The sequence below is a fragment of the Nymphalis io genome, chromosome 1, assembly GCF_905147045.1.
Source record: "Nymphalis io chromosome 1, ilAglIoxx1.1, whole genome shotgun sequence".
Lineage (NCBI taxonomy): Eukaryota > Metazoa > Arthropoda > Insecta > Lepidoptera > Nymphalidae > Nymphalis > Nymphalis io.
The window spans coordinates 3,145,613-3,171,582 of NC_065888.1; the positions used below are offsets into that span (position 1 = coordinate 3,145,613).

The 25,970-nt window shown below is 31.3% G+C and overlaps 1 protein-coding gene across 1 annotated transcript in view; it reads left to right on the forward strand.

Annotated features, from left to right (window-relative positions):
• The first annotated feature begins 4,357 nt into the window (after window positions 1–4,357).
• The window catches only part of LOC126770949 (uncharacterized), a 79,038-nt gene continuing 57,425 nt past the window's right edge, over window positions 4,358–25,970 (forward strand). Inside the window, exon 1 of the mRNA XM_050490579.1 lies at window positions 4,358–4,477. Within this exon, the coding sequence (XP_050346536.1) occupies window positions 4,358–4,477 (120 nt within the window). The remainder of the gene's footprint in view (window positions 4,478–25,970) is intronic.

Sequence of the window (25,970 nt, forward strand, 5' to 3'; positions counted from 1 at the left end):
ATAACTATTAATCACACTGATATATAAATCTGGCAAATAACCATTGCCAGAAATAGAAATATTCTTAAAATTATTTCTATGACTCCATTGAAATTGTTATATTTATGTTAACGTATTAAAATAGTAACACAATAAAAGTAAGTTATTATAAAATCTAAATCTCTGAGGCCTCTTCTCCTCAAAAAGAGGAGAGGAGGCCTTTAGCCCAGCAGTGGGACATTCACAGGCTGTTACGGCATTACAAAATCTTTATTCAACTCTCTTTTTATTAATAGGTCACAAATATTCGCTACACATGCAACTTCGCTGAAATGTAAAGAAAATAAAACGTATTGTTTAATAAATATGAAATATGACAGAGGTAAAATTTTACAGAAATAGCAAACGTTTTGTTAGAGAACCGAGGTGGCCCAGTGGTTACATGTAAATATTTACCGAAGGTTGCGGGTTCAAACCGGAGCAAGCACCAGTTTTAAAATGTTTAAATTGTTTTTATTTTGCTCCATGGTGCAAGAAAACCCGTATGTGTCGGATGAACACATGTATCCTTCTAATCAGTATTGGAACAGCTTAGTAGAAAAACTCCATACCTTTTTTCCAGTAGAGAAAGCTGAGTCAGCCTACAGTACAGATTTACTTTTATTCGTAATTTACCGTTTATTTGGTACTAGCTTTCGCTCGCGGCTTTGTCCGCGTGTGGGTATTGTCTTTACCCCTGACAACGCTTATGCAAAATTTAATGATGATCGGCTTAGGAGTTAAGACTCGAAAGCGTAACAAACAAACAATCTAACTGCCTTTCGCATTTACAATATTTGTACATATATGATACATACCACTAAATGTCCGCTATTATCATTTAAGTAATATTAAATATTTACAATTAATTATACCATTAATGGAACATGGCATATTTTTTGAAAATATATAGAAAATAGATCTCTTTTAACAATTTCATTCGAATTTAGTTTAATATGTTTTTGCTTTAAATTTGTAATGTGTATTTAATTTTTTTTATTTTAATTTTGTATTTTATAAAAATGTCTGTACATAAATATAAATAAATAAATAGAGTTTCAATCGCAAAAAGTTTATTATGTAAATTGCACTAGTATCAGATTTTGTATAGAATGAAAAAGGCGCGAAGCGCTTACGGACAGAATGAATGAACGTCATTCGGTTGTCGTCGCTCTAAACGATCCATTCTTAGCAAAGACTGATTGCTTTTCACGATGCTTTTTATATGATGGGTGAATATACGTATTATATACTTATATTCACTACCGCGTTCGTGTAATGGATAGCTTATACGGCCGGAGATCCTGAGCTGCTGATTCACACTATGGATGAGAGCCATAAAAAAGGTTCTAGTTTCGTATCTAGTTAGTGTTTTTTTATCAATAATTTCTAATTAGTCTGAATAATTATATTTTATTATACAACCTAAAATATAGTCTTCAGTCCCTTACCTCGCAAAGCATGTAAAGCCTGCGCTTGAAATATTTTGTATCGTATTACGACAGTACGAGAATAAAGAGAGTGCAATTGTGATTGCGCACACACAATTAGTAAATAATACTTTATATGAACTATATTTTAACAATTAACAAAAAAAGAACCCATTGAAAAAATATAGATAGATCTAGATAAAGATATTGACAGTTATTTTTACTTTTAATAACTAGACCAGGATATCACAATCCACACTGCTTTTAATTTATTTTTGTCCTCCATTTTGATTTTATTAACGGCCTCCGGTTATTGTTTAAAGGTCACCAACCTTTTGGCAACAATGTTTGAAGAAAATTATTATTTATAAGTGATACTTTATGTAGATCTGAATTCTAATTAATTTTCAGGTCGGTTTACAATATTTGTCAAATTATTGTTTGTAAGCTACAATTTTGCAGTAAAATGAATACTCTTATGAAGTTTTTTTTTTACAATAGACTATAAGTATGCTCTCTATTCACCCACTCAAATAAAATCAAATGAGACGGCAATTCGATCCGACCGGAGAGAGTTCAGGCGAAAGACCAACAGCTTACATACTTTCCGAGAATCGGCTTCTACTAAGAACTTATTGATATAAAAATCTGATATCTGCAAAACGCAATGAAATTTCAGCTCAAACTAAGTTACAAATGAGTTCGCAGGTTAATGAACTAACCACATCGTCTATCAAGATGATTAATATATACAAACAAATATATAATATAGCTTAAAATATTAGTTTTATGAAGCGATGATTACGAAATGAGGACGCTAAATTCCATTTGGAAATTTATTTCTTACATATTTATCATAGTAATCTTTCTTTTCCATTACTTTCTCTTAAGAGTGCGCCTAAAGCTAGTACAATTTCAGATATCAACCGTGCTTACGGTACGCCCCTCTCGCGAAGCGATCCCATTTTTTTGGATTTACTTTATACAACGGCCGGCAGTATTGTATTATTACATGGTATGAATATGGTAAAGTTATATTATTTTTAACTTTGAATTCGATTTACCCATACAAAATAGAAAATTTTTTTTTTTATGTTGTATTCACAGACGTGTTGTCCGTGATTTTGTTGTATTTTCCTAACGATTTATATTTTGGTATTTTATGTGTGAACTGTAAAACGTGTATTGTTTTCATTTCCAGCATAACATTTAAAATTTTTGGATCGCATTTTTTTTGTAGGAGTTTTATTCCTAGGCTAATCCGGATGGTGTTTGGCTAGCCTGTCCATGATGGGTTGCCATTCTAAGGTCATGTACGAGTCCAAAATCTTCTTTATAGTGGCCATTTGTGTCCTATTTACCAGCTTTCCCACTGTCATCACTGTCGGTGGTCGGTACGAACTGCTTCGTGTAATGCGTTTTTGCAACCAATGAAATATATGCGAGTACCTCTTAATATATAAAATTATGGATAATTGCTTTATGATTCATAATAATTATTTTATATTTTGTTTACATTTACTAATATTCAAGATCATAAGTTATTATTCTTAAAAATATTTCGTATCAAATAAAACTAATCATTCTGTTATTTAGAAATTTCAACTTTTTAACATTAAATATAAAAATATTTCAACATCAAATCAGAAAGTTTTCTCATATACGAGAAAAAGGGTCAGTCATTATGATTAGTCCTTTTTTTTTGTTTAACGATCTACATACAGTTTATGTAATTTATAAAAGGGTAGAATATAATTTTATTGGAATTAACATAAATGTCAGAAGATAGTTAAGATTACAGTTATCTTTCGCATTACACATGGTATTTATATATATTACAATTTAGTTTTCACAATAATAGTCTTGATAATTTATTAGTAATCTTCAATTAGATTACTTGGATTTAAACCAAGAGAGGCATACGTTCCGTCGGAGAAATGCGTGTGCACCCAACGCGTGTCGACACAGAACTGCCCGCTTTCGACTAACGACTTGAGCTTGGCGCTTCATTAGTGCAAACTGCCACGCCATCTACCGGTAAATCTTTATTTTCGCTGACAATAATTTTCTACTTTTAAAAAATACATGCAATAATATGGTTACAAATAACGACATGCGATCTTTATTTTGTGTTCCTAAAAAAACAAACTTACAATTAAATTTCATTGGTGGAAAAAAGTAAATAACTACCGAGTTTCTTGCTGGTTCGTATCATTAGAATCTACATTCGGAAACTGTGATACGTCCAATTCTAAAGTACAAATACTATTAGTATAATAAATTAACGTGCAAATAATGCAGAGATACATCTTAAAATATTTTATTTTATTTAAATGATCTAATAATATAATATCATTTTTAATATTGTTAGATAAATATATTCCTTTATAATTTAATTCTTACCTTAAACCATATTAAAATAATTATTACATATCTGTATTTCTTTCACTTCATTTAATTGAAAATAATACATACCATTTCAATTTTTATATTTTTTATAGATTTTTTATCCCGTTATATCCCGTTGTATCGTGTATATTTTATGTATTTAAACTCAAATGATTGACAATATCTAAATGAACTAAATAAAAAATCGTCTCAATATAACTAACCAATATTTATTCTTGTTTCAGGTTTAATGTTCATTCGTCGCGATACTAGTATGTATATAGAAAAAGAAAACTCCAAATTAAATTAATGTGCCTATAGAAATAAGGTGATATATTCATATTTTAAGTACAAAGTATTTATTAGTCATAGAAATTAAAAAAATAAAAAGACAATAGAAGTTCAATTAATTTCAATTCAAGTTCAATTAATCAATATTGTGTTTAAAAACATTGAATATTATATTCCAAAGGTATAAGGCTTGAATATAATAATATAGTGAAGTGCTGTTGAACAAAATCATGTTACCTGTGCCGCAAGATCGTTTGTCTGGTCGCCGGAGCAGCTCTATAGTCAGCAGAACGCTTCTTGGTCGCCGGGCGTCAGTTTACGTCACAAGCAACCAACAGGATCCTGCGAAGGTCAGTGGATACTCTCTGTACACATAGCCTTTAAATCTTCATATAACACAAATTATTTTCTATATATTTTTTTAAATTAATTGGTTAACTTCTAACAAAGTCATTTTTTTATTATTTAACATCTTTAACCTAAACACTGTAGAGATTGGTACTTCAGCAAAAGACCGTCTTTGTACCGTAAAGTATATTTTTATGCATTATGTAAGATGTATTATTTAATACAATTATAGCGTATTTGTATGTAAATCCACAGACGGAACGGCACTCTAGATAAACTTTCGTGGTTTTTGTAGTGCCATAATTTAATTGTTATTTGGTTGTTCATATTGTTAAATAAATATAAATATATAATATGTATCAAGATTGCAGAAATATGTGTTTAATTAGTTGAACAATGTTGTCGAATCATTAAAGTCACCTTATTTTTTATTTTATTTATAAACTTTGCTGCAAAACAAAGTTAAAACTCATAATACGTAGTCTGAAAGTTAATACCAGCCAACATTCAGATATACACGACGGGCTGTGAGCGAGAGTGCAAAATGAAAGTAAATTTACCAGTTCTTTCCATATGTATATGAGTTATATTATATATAAATAGGTATATATCTAGACCCATATATGTATATAAACTTACAAATACTATAAATCATAAAATATTATTTGACAAGACTAATATCATTGCTTTGCCATTTGTGGAGATTCAAAGTTAAAATGTCTATGGTATGGTAATCAATTCAGTGACACAATCTTTAAAATTGTTACACAGAATCGGTAGCGTTTTTTAATTATATTAAACAATGGTATATAATTTATCAAAATTTATATTAAGTAAAGTAACATCCTGTAAGCGTCTCACGGCTGTGCTAAAGCCTCCGTCCTCGCGATATTTCTTGCTTTTCAAGTTAAGCACATGAAAATTCAGTTTAGTTGGGCTGGACTTAAATCCCAAATCATCGGTTAAGATTCACCACTGGGATCTCGGTTCAACGAAGAAACATTCTTATTCTTTACAATAATTCAATACGAAGTTAAATATACCCATATAAGTACAATTACAAAATATCCTACTACAATTGCTTCATGTTGAATATCTGTTTCCAGTCTAGTTTATAATCCGAATGTAACTGTACCCGTGACTTACAATAACGGCTTTCTTCGTTCGCATTTCGCATTGCGAAGGGTCCGAGTTTGACGAAATCGTTGTACTCCCAAAGGTGCAATTTATAGCTTCAGGTTTCCAAATTCGATTCTGGAATGATCTAGGCCGATGCCAATGGCTTTCTGTATATTCCACGCTCTGTAGTTTAGAGTATTATATATTGAATGCTTTCTCTCCACTGTCATTAAATAAATAATATAAAACAAACGTAATACGAAATTAATCTATATTAATATTATAATGCTATATAATAAACGTTTTAAAAATAAGAGGCCTTAGCGCACCAGCGAGACATTTAAAAGCTGTTCCCCTATTTTTTTCAATCGTGAACCAATCTCACAGTATCAGCAAAATCGAAGGAAAAAAAAATTATTATCAGATTTTTATACTACTTTACATGTGACCCAGTGGTTAGAACGCGTAAATCTTAACCGATGATCGTGGGTTCCAACCCGGGCAAGCACCATTGAATTTTCATGTGCTTAATTTGTGTTTTTAATTCATAACGTGCTTGACGGTGAAGGAAAACCTAGTGAGGAAACCTGCATGTGTCTAATTACACTAAAATTCTGCTACATGTGTACTCCACCAACCCGTATTGGAGCAGCGTGGTGGAATAAGCTCCAAACCTTCCCCTCAAAAAGGAGAGGACTCCTTAGACCAACAATGAGACATTTATAGGCAGTCACTTACTTACTTTACGTGTAGTAAAGAACAAACAATAAATATGTAGGTCAAAACGCATTTTTTTTTTATTTTGAATAAATTTGCAAAATATAACAATGAAATGAAACACAAAAAACTTTACCATGTTTGCATCTCATGTCATCGCCAACATTTCCATTTTAGAAATAAAATATTCGAACCATTTATTTTGACTCTATATACAAATAAACTTCCTACATAATTCAAAAGTTGTTCTATTTGTGAATTGAGTCCGTCAAAAAATATCATTATTATATTGATAATTCAAAAATATAATAATATATCATCAATAGCTATTACCTACGGGTATTTGCAAGAAATTTGGCGGTAACAGCTGAAGGGAATTTGCATTATAAATCCTTGGGTATCCTGGCAAATAGGCCTATTCGAGAATATAAGTCAATTTCGTGCACCATTACCAGTAGAAATTATGTACCGTTGTTAAATCACGTTTAACATCGAAAGCGATAATGCCATAGCAGCCTATGATAAGTGGGTATTCGATATATAGTCATTTTAAATTTCGAACTATTCTAATTTATATCAATTATATAGGTTACAAAAATATAGTTCTATATAATTAACGTGTGTGGATTTATGAAACATAGTAGCTATTGAGTTTCTTACAAGTTCTCAGTAGAATCTTCATTACAAAAAACTTGTAGAATTATATTAAAATGGTAACGTGTAAATTAATGACGGTTCAAAAGAGCTTATACTACCCTACTCGAATAAAGTATATTTCATTTTAACATATCGCTACGTTGGCAATAAAGCCGCCATTTGTCTATGTTCTGTGTTTACATTGTATTGATTTAAATTAAAAAAATATTTGTTCTTTAATAAATAATTGAAAAATATATTTTCTTTAAAATTATTTAAAATTTTATTTCTTAAGTAACTTAAAAAGTTACCAAAATTAATAAAAACAATAAGAAAAGAAATACTAAATAGCACAATTGGCAATGGTTACACGATGGATGGATTAAACGAACGTTTACAAGAATATTTAATTTTTTACAAAATGTTTTTTTGCCTTTTGAAGTTTCATAAACGTATGAACAATCTATTAAAAAAAAATGAAGATCTATAAATCATGTATTACTAATGATAATAAACGCTACCTTGTCTTTACTTTGAAGATTAAAAATAATAAATTGTGGAATGTTTCGTTTAGCTCCAAAAACTATTTAAGACAATAGATAGACGATAGATATTTTTTTTTGGGATTTTTAAATTAACATTTAAACAGGACTAGAATATGAGAGTCTATAATTATACGCAATCACATAAACTACTTATTTTTAAAACTAAATCTACATAAAATATAAACAGAAGCTGCGTGATATTAATTAAATTGATTCAGAATAGATAAAAAAATACTTCAGACTATGAGAATTAAGACATAAGTTATATAAATTTATATAAGTATCATTTAATACTAAATTAAGGCCTCGTATCATCAGGTAACTAATATGAATTTGTTTTAAGTTTATAAGCGTTCAAAAAAAGTATAAATTGTTCGCACACTATGCCCGATTAATGATCCTGGCTAAATAAAAAACATTTCTCTTTACGAAGGTTGCCTGGAAGAGATCACTGTAAGTGATAAGGCCGACTTTGCGTACTATATGTACTACTTGCTCTTTTATATGTTTGTAAATTGTGTGCAATAAAGGATTAATAAATAATAAATAAATAAATGATTGTCCTTCGTTTCGTCACAACAAAAATTTGCTATCAATTTTGTATTATTTCTTCGTGAAGCGTTAAAAATAATCGACCCTCCCAATAACAACGATTACGCACTATACGATTCGCGTCAATCATAAGCTATCGTTTGTAATAAATCTTTTTAGAGGTCGAACGTTTTTTTTGATAGCCTATAAATTATCACTAATTCTACACATTTTACGACTTTCCTTATAGTTTTACAGATGAATTATTTTAAGTACGTATAATATCTTGTAACTCTTGTTTTAACACGATACGTTCGATTTTTACAATATTCCAAATATTTAGAAATAAAGTAGACCTTAACCATTCTGTAGTTATTATTCAAATTTACACAATCTTGTATCTTTTTTTAATATATTGTAATCTTTTTTTTTATAAACCATTTGCAGTACCATTCACTTGTCGTCAATCTACCATAAAAAATCAAGACATTCTATTGTGGACCTGCTTGAAGGGTGAGTGAAACAGTGTAATTACAAGGCTATTTCTTAGATCCCTCGGAACGCATTGTCAGTGTAAAGAATACTATATATTTATACTTCTCACAATACCATTGTCGATGGTCACAAAACATAAGATTATCGTACTTGCCTACTAAATAAATTAAAAAAAAAAGATAGAAAAAAATTATTTATCTCTGGTATAACGCGATTTATTAAAAAGGTCATTTTAAGCCTCTGTTTTGTATAGCTTTGTCGTTGTAGTTGTTTTGCTATTCCAGTCACTGTTTGACATTTCGTGGATAGAATTTTAAACGAGGATATTTTCTTTATTCCTTATGTTAATTTCTTGTTGTCTCAATCGGATTACACTTATATTATCATTGCGGATTTATTTGAAGGTAAGTAAATTGAGTTTTAATTATAATGAGCGAATTAATTAATTTGTAACTCATTTAAATAACTACTAGCATATAACTTATAATATGAAGAAGAGATAGTAAGAATGAAGAAACATGGAACTTGTCATTAATAAAGTTTCTTATAAATATGGCGTAAATGCCGATGTTTGATTAAGATGACAATCTAATTAAAACTGTAACAAAGTTACCAATGATGATGATCAAAATGGTATATTATACTAATCATGATATATAATCAAATTTAGTATTAATCTAATGTGTTATAGTAAAACAAACAGGATAAAGTTTTTATTAAAATCAATTTAAATAGTTTTTTTTTTAATTTCTCCAGTCGCTTGAGTATTTAATGTAAGGCCAAATTACACACGGATGATTTTTTTTATATAAAACTTTTGGGCGAATTTTGGTCGAGGTAACCTATCTCAAAGGTTAGTCAACTACGCAGGTACACTCGTATTCTTTATTCCCTCCTATAGCCGGCAATCTGACTCGACCAAAGGCCTCATAACCTAATCACTAGACCACCAAGGAATTAAATATTTTATTCATATTTTAAAATTGTAATATTACAAAAAAATGAAAACACTAAACTTTAAAGATGCATTATTCTTGTTCAGCGAACAGCGATCCTTCAATAGCGTGTTCTTTATTTGAAGTGAACATTGTTGTCTTCTAACGTATTTTCACTTGAAATGTTTTAGTACTAAACGACAACACTCGTAAGTGTTCGGAACAAATTGACGCGATTCTAAACACGAAATGTCACGACGTACGACTATACAACTATTGTTATATTTCATGAAACTACTAGACATGCCTTCATCCGCTTTATATTCCAACTGGTAATTTCATAGATAGGGCGATTGATCAAAAAAAATCTCGTTTTATAATGCTTACTAATATTAAAAATATGAAAGTTTGTTTGTAAGGCTTTTATGTCGTAACTACTCAACCGACCATTATGAAATCTCCAACACTCCTCACGCGTGGGCGAAGCCGCGAGCTGAATCTAGTACCCGATAAATGAGTTATCGAATAGAAACTATGAGTTTTTTATATTCATGCTTCCGTTTTACAAGCTCTCCAACTTTGTAATGTAATTTAATAATTGATTTTCTTATTTGTTTTTCGCGGTAGAATCTATATTTCGTAGCTTTACATATCATTTAATTTTGTAATATGAAGTTTTAAAAGTATCTATAAGAGATTACTCATATAGAGAATATTTTTATTTGTTATTAAAATACTAGAAGTTACATGAAAGAATGATTATATATAATAATCATTGTGGTATGATAAAAACACTATTAAGAGCATCATTAAAAAAATGCATTAGCGTAAAATTCTCTTTGATATATGACATGTTGAAAATCGAACGATGTGTTGAGTAATATGAAACACTCGTACTTCTCCTGAAAACGTTTTATTTACAGATACAAAATTAATGAACACTTCGTGTTGAAGTGTGAACTTGATGATAGGGCTTTGTGCAAGCCATTCGGGTAACACTTAACATAAAGGTGAGTGATCTAATGCAATTATTATAGGCGCATTGGTAATCTAAGGAACGGTTAATATTTCTTAGTGCCAATGTTTATGGGTGGTGGCAACTACACACCATTAGGTGACCAATGCCACGCACACTACCGCCTGCCTATTAGAAAAATAGACGTAACTAAGACAAAGGTCACATATTTTAGTAAAAGTAATGTAACGGCCCGTAAATTTTCTTCCTATGTTTAGGCTTCCTTTATTAAGAATGTTTGGTTTAGGCGTTAGTAGTTACATTTAGTGGATACAATATGTCGACAATGATGATCATGAGAAAACTATACTAACGAATACCCGGCAGAAGACAAAAATTTTATTTGTGAGCAATAAGTAAGTAAGTAGTAATTATACGATACGACTCGCGCGCCCCCAATTGTACGTCGATGGCACTACTAAAAAACTTCTGCACCTAGAAAAAACAACTGAATAAAGTTTCAACTGAATCGGATGAACGATAAGTGAATGTAATGGGTACGAATAAAAAATGTATTATATAATTTTATAGGATGTATCGACGTTCACAATGAATGAATGATTGATCCTTTGACATAACTATACATAAAGTATAGTCAAAGGATCAATATATCATATCATTCATACAACAATATTTGAAGCTTAAAATTTAAACTTTATATAATATTGCTTGAATCAAAAGTGTAAATAATTTAAAAATAAAATTTGATTTCAATATTAACTTTATGGTTTTAATTGAAACGAAAAAAACACTATTTTTTAAGTTGCTGTATGATTTGTTGTTCTAGTGGCTACCTTATAAAGCCTCTGATCCCACGGTCCTAGAATCCTCGAAGAAATTAGGGATATCGATAAAATCTCCGTAACAGCAGCCCGTAATGTGAAAGTTTTAAGTGGGAAGCTATTCCTTGGGAATGAGAATGATACTCTATTTTCACACACGCTTGTGTATAATATGTCCTGCAGCTGTCAAGTCTCCTATAAAAATTATCACCGGAGCCTAAATACGCCAGGAGGATATCGTCATACCTATCGTCTTTCCAGTTTGAATGATGAATCAGCTACAATAATAACAGCAACGATAAATTGATTCTAAGTAGAGATTTTACTTCTCGCTGCGTTAGTGTTACTATGGATTGTATTAGTCGAATGGTGTAAAAATACATAAATATTATAACGTTTAATTATCTATAGACTTTATCACGCCGAGTGGTCTAAGGAATTATTTTTTATTAATTAGTTTTTTTAGCCAGGATCACTAATCGGGCATAGTGTGCGAACAACTTATACTTAAAATTTAAGGAGCTTAATACAAATATGTAATATACCAACCTACATACATATTTATACATATACACTTATACATATATACATAAATACATACATTTAATTCATTACCGAAATAATAATATTTTCGGTAAGATACAGGAATAACATATAAATAATTTTATAATTCCATCAGTCATTTCTGATTCGATTATCTCTCGTGTGAGCTACTCGCCTGTTATAATAATAACAATGGGTAAATATACATTAATCATTTTAGTAGCACAAACAACGACCAAGACCTAATGTATACTTCAAGATCAATCTTATAATATTTTCTTAGGTTTATTGTTAGACCTAGTTATGAAAAAAAATATTCTTGTTTTCTTTTGTTATTGTGAATGACTATTTTTTTACAATGCTGTATATAAAAAGCTGACATCACATAAATATAATTTATTATTTTTTATATAAGATGGCCAATTTCAATCCCTATATATTTTAATCACCTATATCAAATCAATAATCATATTAAAGTTTACTTTTATGTCTGAATAATTATAATGGAAAAGCTTATTATTAGCGGTAAAAATTTAACTTGCATAGTTATACTAACAAAAAAAATTTACAGACATATAAATAAAAACGCAACCTTACTAAGTATCGTATTAACGTAAAAATTTGATACCGAAAAAGGTTTTCGCGAAATGGGGCAGTGGTGAAATAGAAGCGAAACAAAATTCCCATTTGCTTTTATCTCGTATTCGAGTATCAAAGTATACACAACACCTGTCGCTCCTCACGTCCCAGATGCTTGAATCACTTGAATACATTTTGCTACCCAATTACAAAATTCCTTTGACTTATTTAACACGACGAACCTTTATAAAGTAACGTACCTACTAGGAAGTCATTTGTAAAATAATTTTTATTAAAAATATATTTTATGCTAACCAGCTTACATTTTATCTATGTAAAATGAATAGTTGATTTAGAGTACTAGGTTGTTATTGATACTTTAATTACGAGTGTATGTAATTTTTTTTAACTCATCTGTAGTATGTTCTCGTAGAATTCATGTACGTTGTTACCCACATATGTAAACAAGTTATTTAAATTGCTTATTAAATAATATTTACCATAATATCAACAATAAACAAAACGAAGTTATTTCAATTAAAAACTGGCAATAAATATGTGTGTGTATTGGACGTATCCTATACTGGAAAATAAAATACTTGAAGAGGCAAAATACCTATGTCAACAACATTTGCAATAAAAGTAACTGACCATTCCTTAAACCGACTTTTATTCACATACGACTGTTACATAAAGCTCCACCTACGTTTACTCGATTCTTTTATAGTCCATATGCTATAACGTATACAATACTGGTTTATATAACATTATGTTCAGTGGATATCACTATAACAATATACATGTTTTTTAATTTAAAATAATCAACTGCGAACTGGGCTACTTGATGGTAAGCAGTCACCAGTTTTCAAAGAAATGCACTGTAAGAAATATTGACCATAAGTTACGTCAACCTTGAAATTAATATGTAATATCCTTTTTTCCTGTAATTACACAGGTTTGCTTTGCTTTCGTATTATACAATCTGATTATGCATTTCACTTGATAAGAATACAAATGAGCGTCGCGCAATCCTTTAAAACAGCTGAGATTACATTAAGACAAGATTGTTTCACGAAAGGACATTTGCACTTAAATGTGCCATTCTTCTGGGTCATGAATTGTAAATATTTAATTGAATGCTTTTGGTATCTGGTTTGGTAGCTCATAAAATATGAAAGTTTTATTTATTTATATTCCAAAAAGGTATTGTAAAATATTTTTTAATCGTAAAGTTTATTGACGTCACTCGTGGTTTTAGGACCCAATTGTATTCGTAATCTTCTCATTACAAGGCTTTTATTTATATATAGTTTTTAGACTTCTATTTATATATATAAAAAGAGTAACTAAGCCGGCCCTTCTTGGTTCGGAGTGTGGATTCTACATTCCGAAACGGTTGTAGCGCTTGACGATTCAAAAGTACTTGTAAAAGTCTATCTGAATAAAAATCTCCAATGTCTATGAACAGTGGTTACCAATTACCATAAGGTCACACATTTGCCAAGTCTACTGAACTATTTTATTTTAAACGAAGTACATTCGTTGGACATTGGTAAAAAACCTTAAAAAGCCGCGACAAACCATTCTGACACTTCATATATCATTCAAAGATAAATAAAAAAAATGGGCATGGCTAAGTAATCGTAGCCGGCGGTAGATAATAGAATCAAAATAAGTAATCAAGCCTGCTATCAGCATATAACAGTTCGCATAAGCTTGCTGGTTCATTAATGATAACAATTATCACTGACTGGCATATAACTTTTTATCGATAGATTAATGTATGAGCAATGAGTACGTTGCATAAGCCTCTATTCCAAATTATCAAGTATTCCTTTATTATTATTATATTTTATCAGTGGTTTGACTGGAAAGACGAATTTGAGTTTTTAATATATCTCTCATATTAATGTTCGAATTAAACTTTGTATAATACAAATTAAATGCATATTTAGAGTAAATACATTATTTAGAGTACCACTTAGTCATAACGATTCCTCGGAACCTATCTAAATCTATAGTAAATCTATTACTGAAGCCGTCTTCAAAGAGATAATCTACGGCGTCCGTTCTTAATAAACACTAAATATTTATACAAAAGTAAAAAGTATGTGCATAAACGTGAGGTGCACTCCTTATCATATCATAATCCGATTGTAAGCGTACGTAATCAGGCAAGACCGAAAAGTTCAGGCTCAAGACCAACATTTTTAGGCAGAGGCATTGTACCTACCGACTTGCAAACTCCTGGATGCTGCCGAGAAATTATTAACCAAAAAAAATTAAAACGATATATTGTTATTGACCCCTGCCTGGATTTGAATACTCGGCATCTGCAGTCTTATACAACATAGTAAGCTACCAATGATTTAGTTAAATCTACTATATTCAATATAAAAAGTTAAAACGGATCGCAGAGAAAATATCTTTTTTTTAGTATACGAAAGATATGATGACCATTTTTAATCACTTAATTTGTCCTTGTTTTGGAAATGGAGTACACAGTGCAAGACGATTTCTTAAATAGATCAACAGCTGTGTTTCGTGTCTTGTGGTATTGACATGATCTTGGGCAGATTTGAGTGCTCCTTAAAGTTCGAAATCAACTCATGTTAAAATTTGGGCAAGGTCTAGTTAAACAGTTTTAGTAAGTGACATAATCGTACTGCGTAATAAAATCGGGAAACGGGTCTCTGATCTCCCAGAGTTGTGCTTATAGTATATGCAAATATTAGTAGCACCATCATATTAATACGACACATGAGTCTTCCAGCCCTAAGTTCTGAAGCTGAATCCGTAAGAAGTTTCCAATAAGTACTGGGTTTTATTAGCGATATGTCTATAGTATTAACGACTCGATGTAGGGTCATTCAACTCATACGACCTAGTTTTAGTACGATTTTTATAATATGTTCTAGAATAAAATAAATTATTTATTGGCCTTATTTTAAAGGCTATAAAACAAAATTGGAAGTAAAGTCTTTTTGAGTCAAACCTACCCAACGGGTATAAATGAAAGCAGCTTTTTAACTACAAATTTGTGAAACATGTATCTATGTTTTGAAGGCAAAGAGTTCAAATTTAATAGGGATCTTCTTTGCAATTGCTGTGTACGTCTTTTATCCTACTAACTCTCAAGGGAGAAGGTGCATCTTTTTAAAGTTAAGCATGTAGATTTGTAAGCTGTTGGAATAAATGGTATATATTTTTGAGACCATCTAAATCTATTTCTAGTGAAAGATAGTCGAAAATTTCTGAATTATACTTGACCAGTGAAGCTGGTAACAAAAGCTATTACATATTTCAACGTCTAAAGGTACTCCCAGGCCACTGAATCAAATGCTTATTTATCGTTTATCGGATAAGACAATCATATATATATATGTATGTATATGTATATATATTATAGAATAGGAAGACGAACGAGCATATGGGCCACCTAATGGTAAGTGGTCACCAACGCCCATAGACATTGGCATTGTAAGAAATGTTAACCATCGCTTACATCACCAATGCGCCATCAACCTTGGGAACTAAGATGGTTTGTCCCTTGTGCCTGTAATTACACTGGACCCTTCAAACCGGAACACAACACTACCAAGTACTGCTGTTTTGCGGTAAAATATCTGATGAGTGGGTGGTACCTAGCCAGACGAGCTTGCACAAAGCTCTACCACCAGAAACTTTAACTACACCATTGACTTTTACTATATACCTAACGAATGGAAGACAGTAAATATATTCTAGTTGCCTTTAAAACCAAATCCAGCATATTAATAAACTTAAGTCACTCTTCATAACGAAATATCGGATTGCAACAAGAACCATGAGATCCCGCGCATTACAATCATCTAATAAAAGGTATAATCATGTCTGTAATTGAATAATAGATAGATTATGCATTCCAGTTCAAGGGCATGTTTTGCTATTAGTATCAATAAAATGCAAGGATGGTCTATAAAAATAGAAGGAATAGACTGAAGGCTGAAGACTTTCTCGCACGGATAATTTTGCGTAGGTTGTTTCACAGTAAGTTGTTCGAGCAACTTTGTCGTTCTAGAGATTGCTTAAGTCATATTACATAGGAGCTCGTACTTTAAATAGACTGAAATATTTTTATTTAAGTTTAGTTATACAAGATATACTAGTTGATATCATATTTAATATCTAAGATTTACGCGAAAAAAAAACACACTCACTTGCATATACATATAGGCAGACATCCTTGAGAAATACTGAGTCCAATTATTTGAACCACACAAATTGGAGATTTGTGAAAAATTTCGATTTCTATATATCCGACCTCTTTCAATAACTTGCAAATAAAGTGACCTAGATAGAGATATTTTGTTTCCAAGAACTTTTATGGACGAAACTATGACGAACTGTGTGTGTGTGTATTCAGGTTTTCTCACGATGTTTTCCTTCACCATTAAGCAAGACATTAATTATTATTACCACAAATAAGAACATGAAAATTCAGTGGAGCTTGCCCGGGTTTGAACTTGGAATTTTCAGTAAAGATTCTCTCGTCTTCTAACTACTCGGTCATGAAGGCTCTAACTGTTGTTTGATAACAACTTAAACTGAGTGAGAGATGAAAATATTAGCTGTATTCGAAATATGATATGATAAAATATATCGTCCTTAGTTATAAACGTTGCTTAGTAAGTAATTAGTTAAACAATGCTGTGTCTCCTTCTTTCGATTGTCTATCCAATGATGATAGAAGGAGGGAGTTAGTATTTAACTAAGTACTCACTAGACAACGTTTATAAGTAAGGCTGCATATTTTTAATTAAAGTAAGCAAACAAACTAGATTTTTTGACTTTTTACTCTTCAAAAATAAGGCGGTTTATTCAAAAAGGTAATTTTTTTTTTATCAATAGCTTCGTCGATTGTAAAACGTTTTTATGAATATTCGATAAACCTATCGAATAAGAAAATAATTATTGAAATCCATCCATACATACATTGAATAATACATACTTAAAGAAGTAATCCACTTCTATGAGTAAAGTAAGGGTAGAACGATCGTAGATTTATCACGCTCGTTCTGTGTATATTACTCGATAGTTTGTTTTATTAAATATTTATAAACTTCTATATTAACTTATTAAATATTGCTAAATATGTAACTTATTTGAAAGCGTTTTTAAAATCGGTTTTTACTTTCTTTTCAATATTTGTTTTCATTAAAAGTCCTGAAACTGACGGAATGACGGATGCCTGTTATTAGCAAAACGTGACTCAAACGTCAACAAACGGTCAAAATGTAAATACATTTTACATCGTTTATTGATATTTTTATCAATTTTAATATTGTGTTTATTTATTTTATTTTTTATTTATAATATGAAAGCGGACTTGTAAATGGACCACCTAAGTACGTGGGCACTACCAAAACCATTAAACTTAAGAAATATAAGCCATTCCTTTCTTCGACAATGCGTCCCCATGAACTAAATTTTTTTTTTTTATAGGTTAGGAAGGCGGACGAGCATATGGGCCACCTGATGGTAAGTGGTCACCAACGCCCATAGACATTGGCATGTAAGAAATGTTAACCATCGCTTACATCATCAATGCGCCACCAACCTTGGGAACTAAGATGTTATGTCCCTTGTGCCTGTAATTACACTGGCTCACTCACCCTTCAAACCGGAATACAACAAAACCAAGTACTGCTGTTTTGCGGTAAAATATCTGATGAGTGGGTGGTACCTACCCAGACGAGCTTGCACAAAGCCCTACCACCATTAACAGTAAGAATATTTGTCAATTGAGCCTGTAGTTATATACTGGCTCACTCACCCTTCAAACCTCAACAAAAAAAATCTAAGTACTACTGTTTAGCTGTAAAATAAATGATAAGTGACCACGGACAGAAGCTTGCACACAACCCAACTGATCATATTTTAATTTACAGAGTAATCAGTTGTGATTTTAAGCGGCACTTTAATTAATGCGAAAATAATTGTTACATCGTGAAATATTAGCATTGGGAATATTAATACAACGAGCCCAATTCTCGTGACTGCATTGATCGATCGAAATTAATTAATATTCTATTGCGAAATCAGTAGGCCGCAGTCATTAAACGCTCTAGAATTATTATCTAAATATTAATACTATTTACAAAATTATAAATATATACAACAATACAAACAACACAACAATGCTATTTCATTGAAAACAACAGATATTTAAAAAATCTTATATTGTGTAAACAAATCGTTGCACGTTTTTTCGAATGTTTCAACAGAAAAAGCCGAAAAGTTTTTATTGACCTGACTCTGTGATTTGAGTTTGACCCCATCCTAGACTTTGGGATCTGCAGCTTTTTAGACATCTTATATGGTCGTATTCAATATTTATTAGAAATAAAATAATTTATCACGGTATAGCCTTTACTCACAAATAGTATTTTAGCACTAGTCGTTATAGTCCACGTCATGTAACTTTACCGCTCTGAAGTCAATAGATCGGATGGGCTATTAACCTCATTTAATTCCTTATTAGTAAAAAACTACAGCGTAAAATAGTATTTCAATTCGGCATTTCTTTAATGACCTTCACATTAAACTCAAAGTAATAACGTCAACCATATATGAACACTAACATAACAAACAGTAATAATAAACAAACAACATAAGAAAACGAACAAAAAAGTAGTCAATTAAAAAACAATAAAAACATGAAACACCAACTATTGAACGAGCAGGATGCACAACAACAAAACCTTTTGAGGAGGTTTTGAGCTTACTCCACCACGCTGCTCCGATGCGGGTTGTTGGATACGCAAGCAGATTTTCAGCCGTCATATTCAGGTTTTCTCACGATGTTTTCCTTCACCATTAAGCAAGACATTAATAATATTAACACAAATTAAGAACATGAAAATTCAGTGGAACTTGCCCGGGTTTGAACTTGGAATTTTCAGTAAAGATTCTCTCGTCTTCTAACTACTCGGTCATGAAGGCTTTAACTGTTGTTTGCTAACAACTAAAACTAAAAATCTTATTGTGATGTTATTTATATCCATTATATTATAGATACAAAATATACGTAAGTATAATTATAAAGCCTATTTATTTATTTAATATTGTTTTAATACATATAATTTGTAAAGCGATTAAGTACATAGGTAAGCGTTACATAATTCATTAAGTCTAGCGTCACTTCACTTTGACCGTACATTATTAAACACAGCGATTTGTCAGCTGATTTAAATTTTAATGTATTAACTGACTTATTAATTCTTCATTATGCTAACGACGGCATTATATACATTAATAATGGTATATATGTATATTCTCTTGGTAGCATTTTTACAAACAAATATGGATGTCCTTAATTCCTTGCTAATTTTATAAAAACGGAAATGAGTGTTCGTTTGTCACGCTTCCGCGTCTTAAATACTCGAATCATGAAATGTTGCATATACATTGTCAGGGGTATTGAAAATAACATAGTGTACCTAACACTTGAATCACACACAAGCAAATCTTCAAACATAAACTAAACACTATAAATACTGATATATCATTCTTAATAGATATAAATGATGAAAATGTAATTAAAATATTAAACGATTTATTTACTGAAATCCAATCGGGCTTAGGAGTATTTGGAACATTAATGAGATACTTAATCTAGAGGGTCTTATTTATTTTCTTCTATCGGCTCGACGTCCTCGAATTCACCCTTTTAACGGCTTTCGTTGAACTCGTATCTTTTAAGACCTTCCTGGTTTCCCGCATCTTATAACTTTCAAAGCTACTAAGTGGTTTTTTGTCGCTTAATGGAAATACTTCAAACTTTTATAAAGTAAATCACCATGTTCAAGCCTATCTAACACTATGTATGTGATCTATTCGATAGGACACATGAATATTAAGAGCGTGCGTACACCCTAAACCACACATTTCACCCGCGCGTTCCATGCACGCCCCTCTGGTCACGTGATCTTATTTGTATCCTTTTTCTACCTACAATGACCGGATTTAGATTTATTTTACTCTGCGCATATTTTACAAATTATTCTGAAAAATATGGTATAGTTTTTCATAAACTATAATATGATAATCATATTATAAGCGCTATCAATTGTCTCAATAACTTGTCTTACGTATCTGACACAACCCTTGCAAATGTAATATAGCTTATATCAAATATTTTATTTTTAACTTTGAAGCATTAAAGCTCTTGAGACCATTGGTTAACTGTTGGTTACAGTGACACAATTATATAAGATGAGCCGAGATGGCCCAGTGGTTAGAACGCGTGAATCTTAACCGATGATCGTGGGTTCAAACCCAGGCAAGCACCACTGAATTTGCTTAATTTATGTATATCTCATCTCATTATTGATGATTGACGATTGAGGAAAACATCGTAAAGAAACCTGAAAGTGTCTAATTTCACTGAAATTCTGCCACATGTGTATTCCACCAACCCGCATTGGAGCAGCGTGGTGGAATAAGCCTCAAACCTTCTCCTCAAAAAAGGTGAAGAGGCCTTAGCCCAGCAGCGCGACATTCACAGACTGTTACTTTATTTTACTTTTAATAGTATATAAATGTTGGACGCATTCGAAACGATGATATGAAAATCTCAGATTTGCAGCCGCAGCAATCGTCGTAAGCATTATGAAAAAAATAGTTTTATTCGAGATCAGTTTCGCTTACACAAATGTAGTGCAATTATTATTCTATGATTCATTTAATATTAACTAGAAACTTGAAATGACCAACACTGACACAGTGTGTATGTCAATAAACCTTCAAAGTTAAATTGTTAAACTCCCAACAAAATAAACAATGAATCGCAACCTCTACATTTTGGATCGTACAATTTTACCTAGCCAAAGTAGAACACGATTAGCTTGAACGTTATGTCTTTTTCCAGTATTTCATTTTATTTAGTTATATTATTCACTCTTTCCTTCACAAATACTCGGTTTCGTGTCGATGTCTCAGTTACTTTCCAGTAACGGAAAGGCGATATTGAACAGGAAATTCTCGCTCCTTGTTTAAGTCATGTTAAAATATTATTTTTAAATATTTTAGAAGATGTAAGTTTGTGTATTTAAATATCACTGTTTAGGTAATTCTCCAAAATAAAAAAGCAATAAAATGATACATGATGAGGCATGACTCCATATGACCGAAATTCGTCCACGGCTTCCAATCTCAATAGCTATCGGCCCAGGAGACCTTAATTATAGCGCATAAACGAATGCAAAAACACATTTACACTCGCGATCTACAGTCTCATAATTACTACGGCAAGATTCAAATTAAAAGAAAAAAATACATAACTTATATTTAATACTAATACAATTCTATACCCGTTTTTATTCTGCAAGCAGTTCGAGTAGTTTAACTTGTCTGTTCAAGGTTCTCCACGCTTAACTTTTTGGTTAGCAAACAAAAAGTGGTCATTCCGAGGTTTATTATAAAAGTTTTGCAAACTTTATAAATAGTAATAGAACGGTTGAATAGTTATATTTACACAATAATTGAAAAAAAAATCGGTCACAATTTTCAAAACAAAAATACTTCTTTTCAACAAGTTGTTTCTCTCAGGCTGAAATATTGGAGTGCCTACTTCACCCAATAACGTAAATAATAGACGTATAAACATTCTATATAATAATGTCCTCCTAACAAAGATCAGCCCTGGCGACCATTCTCAAAGGAGACTAACAAACTGCGTAGAACATTTAATAATATACAAGTGTGTGCCCAGATTTGCACACTGCACACTCTATGCCTAGTCCAGTTATATACAAAAATTAATCGTCTCGGTTGCATTTATATGGCGTTTCTTCCGAAACAATCACTAACCCTTCCTTTTATAAAATGAGATGAGGCCGCAGGACCAACGGCTTTATCGTACTAGGACGGGGTTGTAAATATTCCTAACCGAAAACAAATATCCTTTATATAGGATAGACTTGAAAGTTTATAGTTATAGTAACTTGAGTATATAGTCACATACTATATAGCGTATCCCTATCCTAAAGATGTAGACTATTAGAGTAAGGAAGAAGCTTATTCGGAAAAATTGTTTCGCATGAAGAAACAAAGGAATAAAAATTACTATTTTATTTCTTGTGCGAGTGTGATAATGACAAATGAAAAACGGAATATAAAAATATAATTGCATATGTACTTTAAGGAATTCAACAATAAATCGATAAAATCAATAACAAAACGACCGAACTTTCAAAAGTTACAAAATTGCGAAACGCAAGGCAACATTTCATCACTTAGCACCATTAAACAGGCTATCGCTAAAGATTTCGATTATGATACAGCTTCACAGGAAATTTAATCGTCGACACGAATTCTAGAATTATAGAGTCTTTGATTAAATTTCATTTTGTATATCGATCATTTATACAGACTTTGTTTTTATTATCTTATAATATCTAGTATTTACCAATCCGGATTATAGCAGCGTGGTGGAATAAGCTTCAAACTTTCTCAAGAAAATATTAAGAATCCTTCATCCAGCAGTTCGACATATAGAGGTATTATAATAATAAAATAATAAATCAAGTAAAGCTAACTAATCGTATCAAAAATAATAAGTTTTGATGAAACTGTAACTAAGCCTGAAACAATCACACGGAGTTAAATCGACAAAGTTGCTGCGACAAACTAAGTCCGCCATTCATTGAAAAGGCAAGTTTGAATGAAAGCTTTCTCAACTTCTGCTGGCGGCATTCTTACTGTATTTCTTTGCTAATATCTCTGAAAAAGACAAATAAGTATATCGTCGGCTCAATACAAGAAATTATTATCTACAAACATTATAAAGATAATTGTTTTTAATTATTTATTTACAAAATTTATACTACAGTAACAAAATCATTATAATAATATTTGTTATATATAATAACAAACTATAGTTATAAATTGATACAAAAGTGAATATCATAGCTATCGGAATAAACCACGAGCCATGAATAAAACCCAATATAGTATTCGAGCGAAAACGCACTCAGTCCGACAAATCTCTTTGAATTAGAGGGTAAATTCAACCGTCAATATTTGCTAACTGTGTCACGCTACATGATTATACTGACACAGGCTTCATGTAAACATATACCTCTTATATTACCAACTATTACTTATTTTTACATTCGAAATAAATAATAACGAGTGTAATGATGTATGAGTGTAATGAAACATTGAGTTTTACTCAAAATTAACATTAATTCAATAATTGATTAATATACAATGTCAAATATGTACATTGTAACATATAAGATTATGTTACATAAATATATAAAAAATTCTGAGGGATAAAACATTCTGCATAAAGTTGATTGTCCATATTTGGCCTTGCCATTTTGATGTAGGATGTCGCACTTGATATGTATTTTGTGTTACATCAAACAGTCCGATCGACTTGCCCCAACAACAACATCGGATTTGACGATCGGGGCCGATCGAGACCAATCGCCTAGGTTGAGAAGCACCTTTGTATTACTTATCGATTATACAAGATCTCTGCTAGAAAGTCTGGCTTAGTTTGAATATTAATTACATAGCATACGATTTAGTTACACTGTCAATACAACATAATATTGGCTGACTTACGATGTTATTAGGTTATGGAAGTAACAACGTTGGTGTCTTTAAATCCAGAGTAAACAGGTTTCTTTTAGGCAAGCGTGCTACATCTTAGACCGTGTCGATGCTTAAGATCAGGCAAGTATACGGTCAAACAATTGCCTATTAAGTGTAAAAAAAATAACACGTGTACTTACGTACCCATTTTAATCCCTCGTTTGTAGATTATATGATTGTATCCCGAGGTCCTGAGTTCAAACAGCGGATCTAATTTTATAGGAAGTTTTCTGTCAAGGCATTATCATAATCATCATCGATTTATCCATCGCAGGTGATTAGTCTTCCTTGAGAATGACCGAAATAGATCAGATCATCACACAATATAAATACGGTGCTCAGATTTGCAAATGAGCTATTTGATGGTAATTTGTCACCAGCGCTGACATTGGCACTGTAAGAAATATTAACTATACCTTCGATCTCCAATTCGCCGTCAACTTTGTAGTAGGCAGTAGTTTCACGGAGAATATGTGATAAGTGGATGGTACCAACCCAGATGTTTTGCACAAAGCCCTGCCACAAGTACATACTTTAATTCGACCCAAATGCTCTTAATGGATCTTTAGCAATAGAGCGCGTTTGACGTCATCTGATGCCTCTAAATACTCTTAACAACGCAAGCGAAGATTTTTAATTTTGGGTTTTGATACAGCACATGTTAACCAAAATTACTGCTAAATGTTAATATGCTAAGAAATTGTACTTTTAAAATGCGAATGTGTTATTCAGTTTCAAAAGATCTAATCCTAACACAATTTCGAACAGTTAATTAATACAAAATAAATATTAAATTAATAAATAATATACTTGTAATATATAATACATTGAAATGAGAAGATAAATAGTAATATTATTTTTTGGAATCACATATTGAGAAATTGTAACACTGCGACAGCAATTCCAATTTATAATTAATTTAATTAAAAGTTTAAAACTTAGTTCACTACCGGTCGTCAAGCACACCGCGTGTTCTCATTAATAAAATCAACTAGCTACCGTCCCGATGTCGCACGGGCAGAATAAAAGTATTGTTAACATAGAACGTTTATTTCGTAATACATATAACTTTAATGGTTTACGCGGCACGCGTCACTAAAGTGCCAGTCGGCATGATTTTTTCCTACATCTTCAACATTATATATATATTAGAGAAAACCCATGAAAAAAAAAGTTTGATAATAAAATAAAGTCAATAAATATTCCGACAAGGTCGCGTATATAATATTGCCAATAAATCTATGTGGTAAATGATACAAGTATATAAAGGTCAATTAAATGAACAATTTATTAATATAATATATATTTTATGTGATGTGTTTGTATTCGTTTTCTTTGTTAGCACGATTCGTGTCGAGAACGTGATGCGCTCCGCAACGATAGCGGTAAAGCCTCGATCTATCATCAAGCGTAAATGGTGCTGACACAAGGCGGTGTACCGTTATATCACACATAATAATTTGGTTACAATGTACAGACACTGATTTATGAAGCTATGAAGCTACTGTTCTATTAATAAATATATATCCAAATAGATATTGCTACAATGAGAAATTAATTCAGCTTACTATGTTATGTTACGGTCCTACAACCCATAGATGAATTTAAAATCTTGTATGTGACAAAATTTATTTTTTTATTTTTATAAAATAGGCAGGTGGACGAGCATATGGGTAACTTTGATTCACGAATGAAAATCATAAGTATCAAGCATAAAAATAATACCAACCATTGGACTAAAATTTCAACAGCAAACGAAGTGTTTTCTTTTAAGTAGTTAATGTTATATTTTGCGGATAGTATTTTTTTTTTATTTTTTTATTTTATAGAATAGATAGACAAGCATATAACGACCACCTGATGGTAATAGGTCATCAACGCCCATAGGAATTGACAGACATTGGCATTGTACGAAAAGTTAACCATAGCTTACATCGCCAATGCGCCACCAA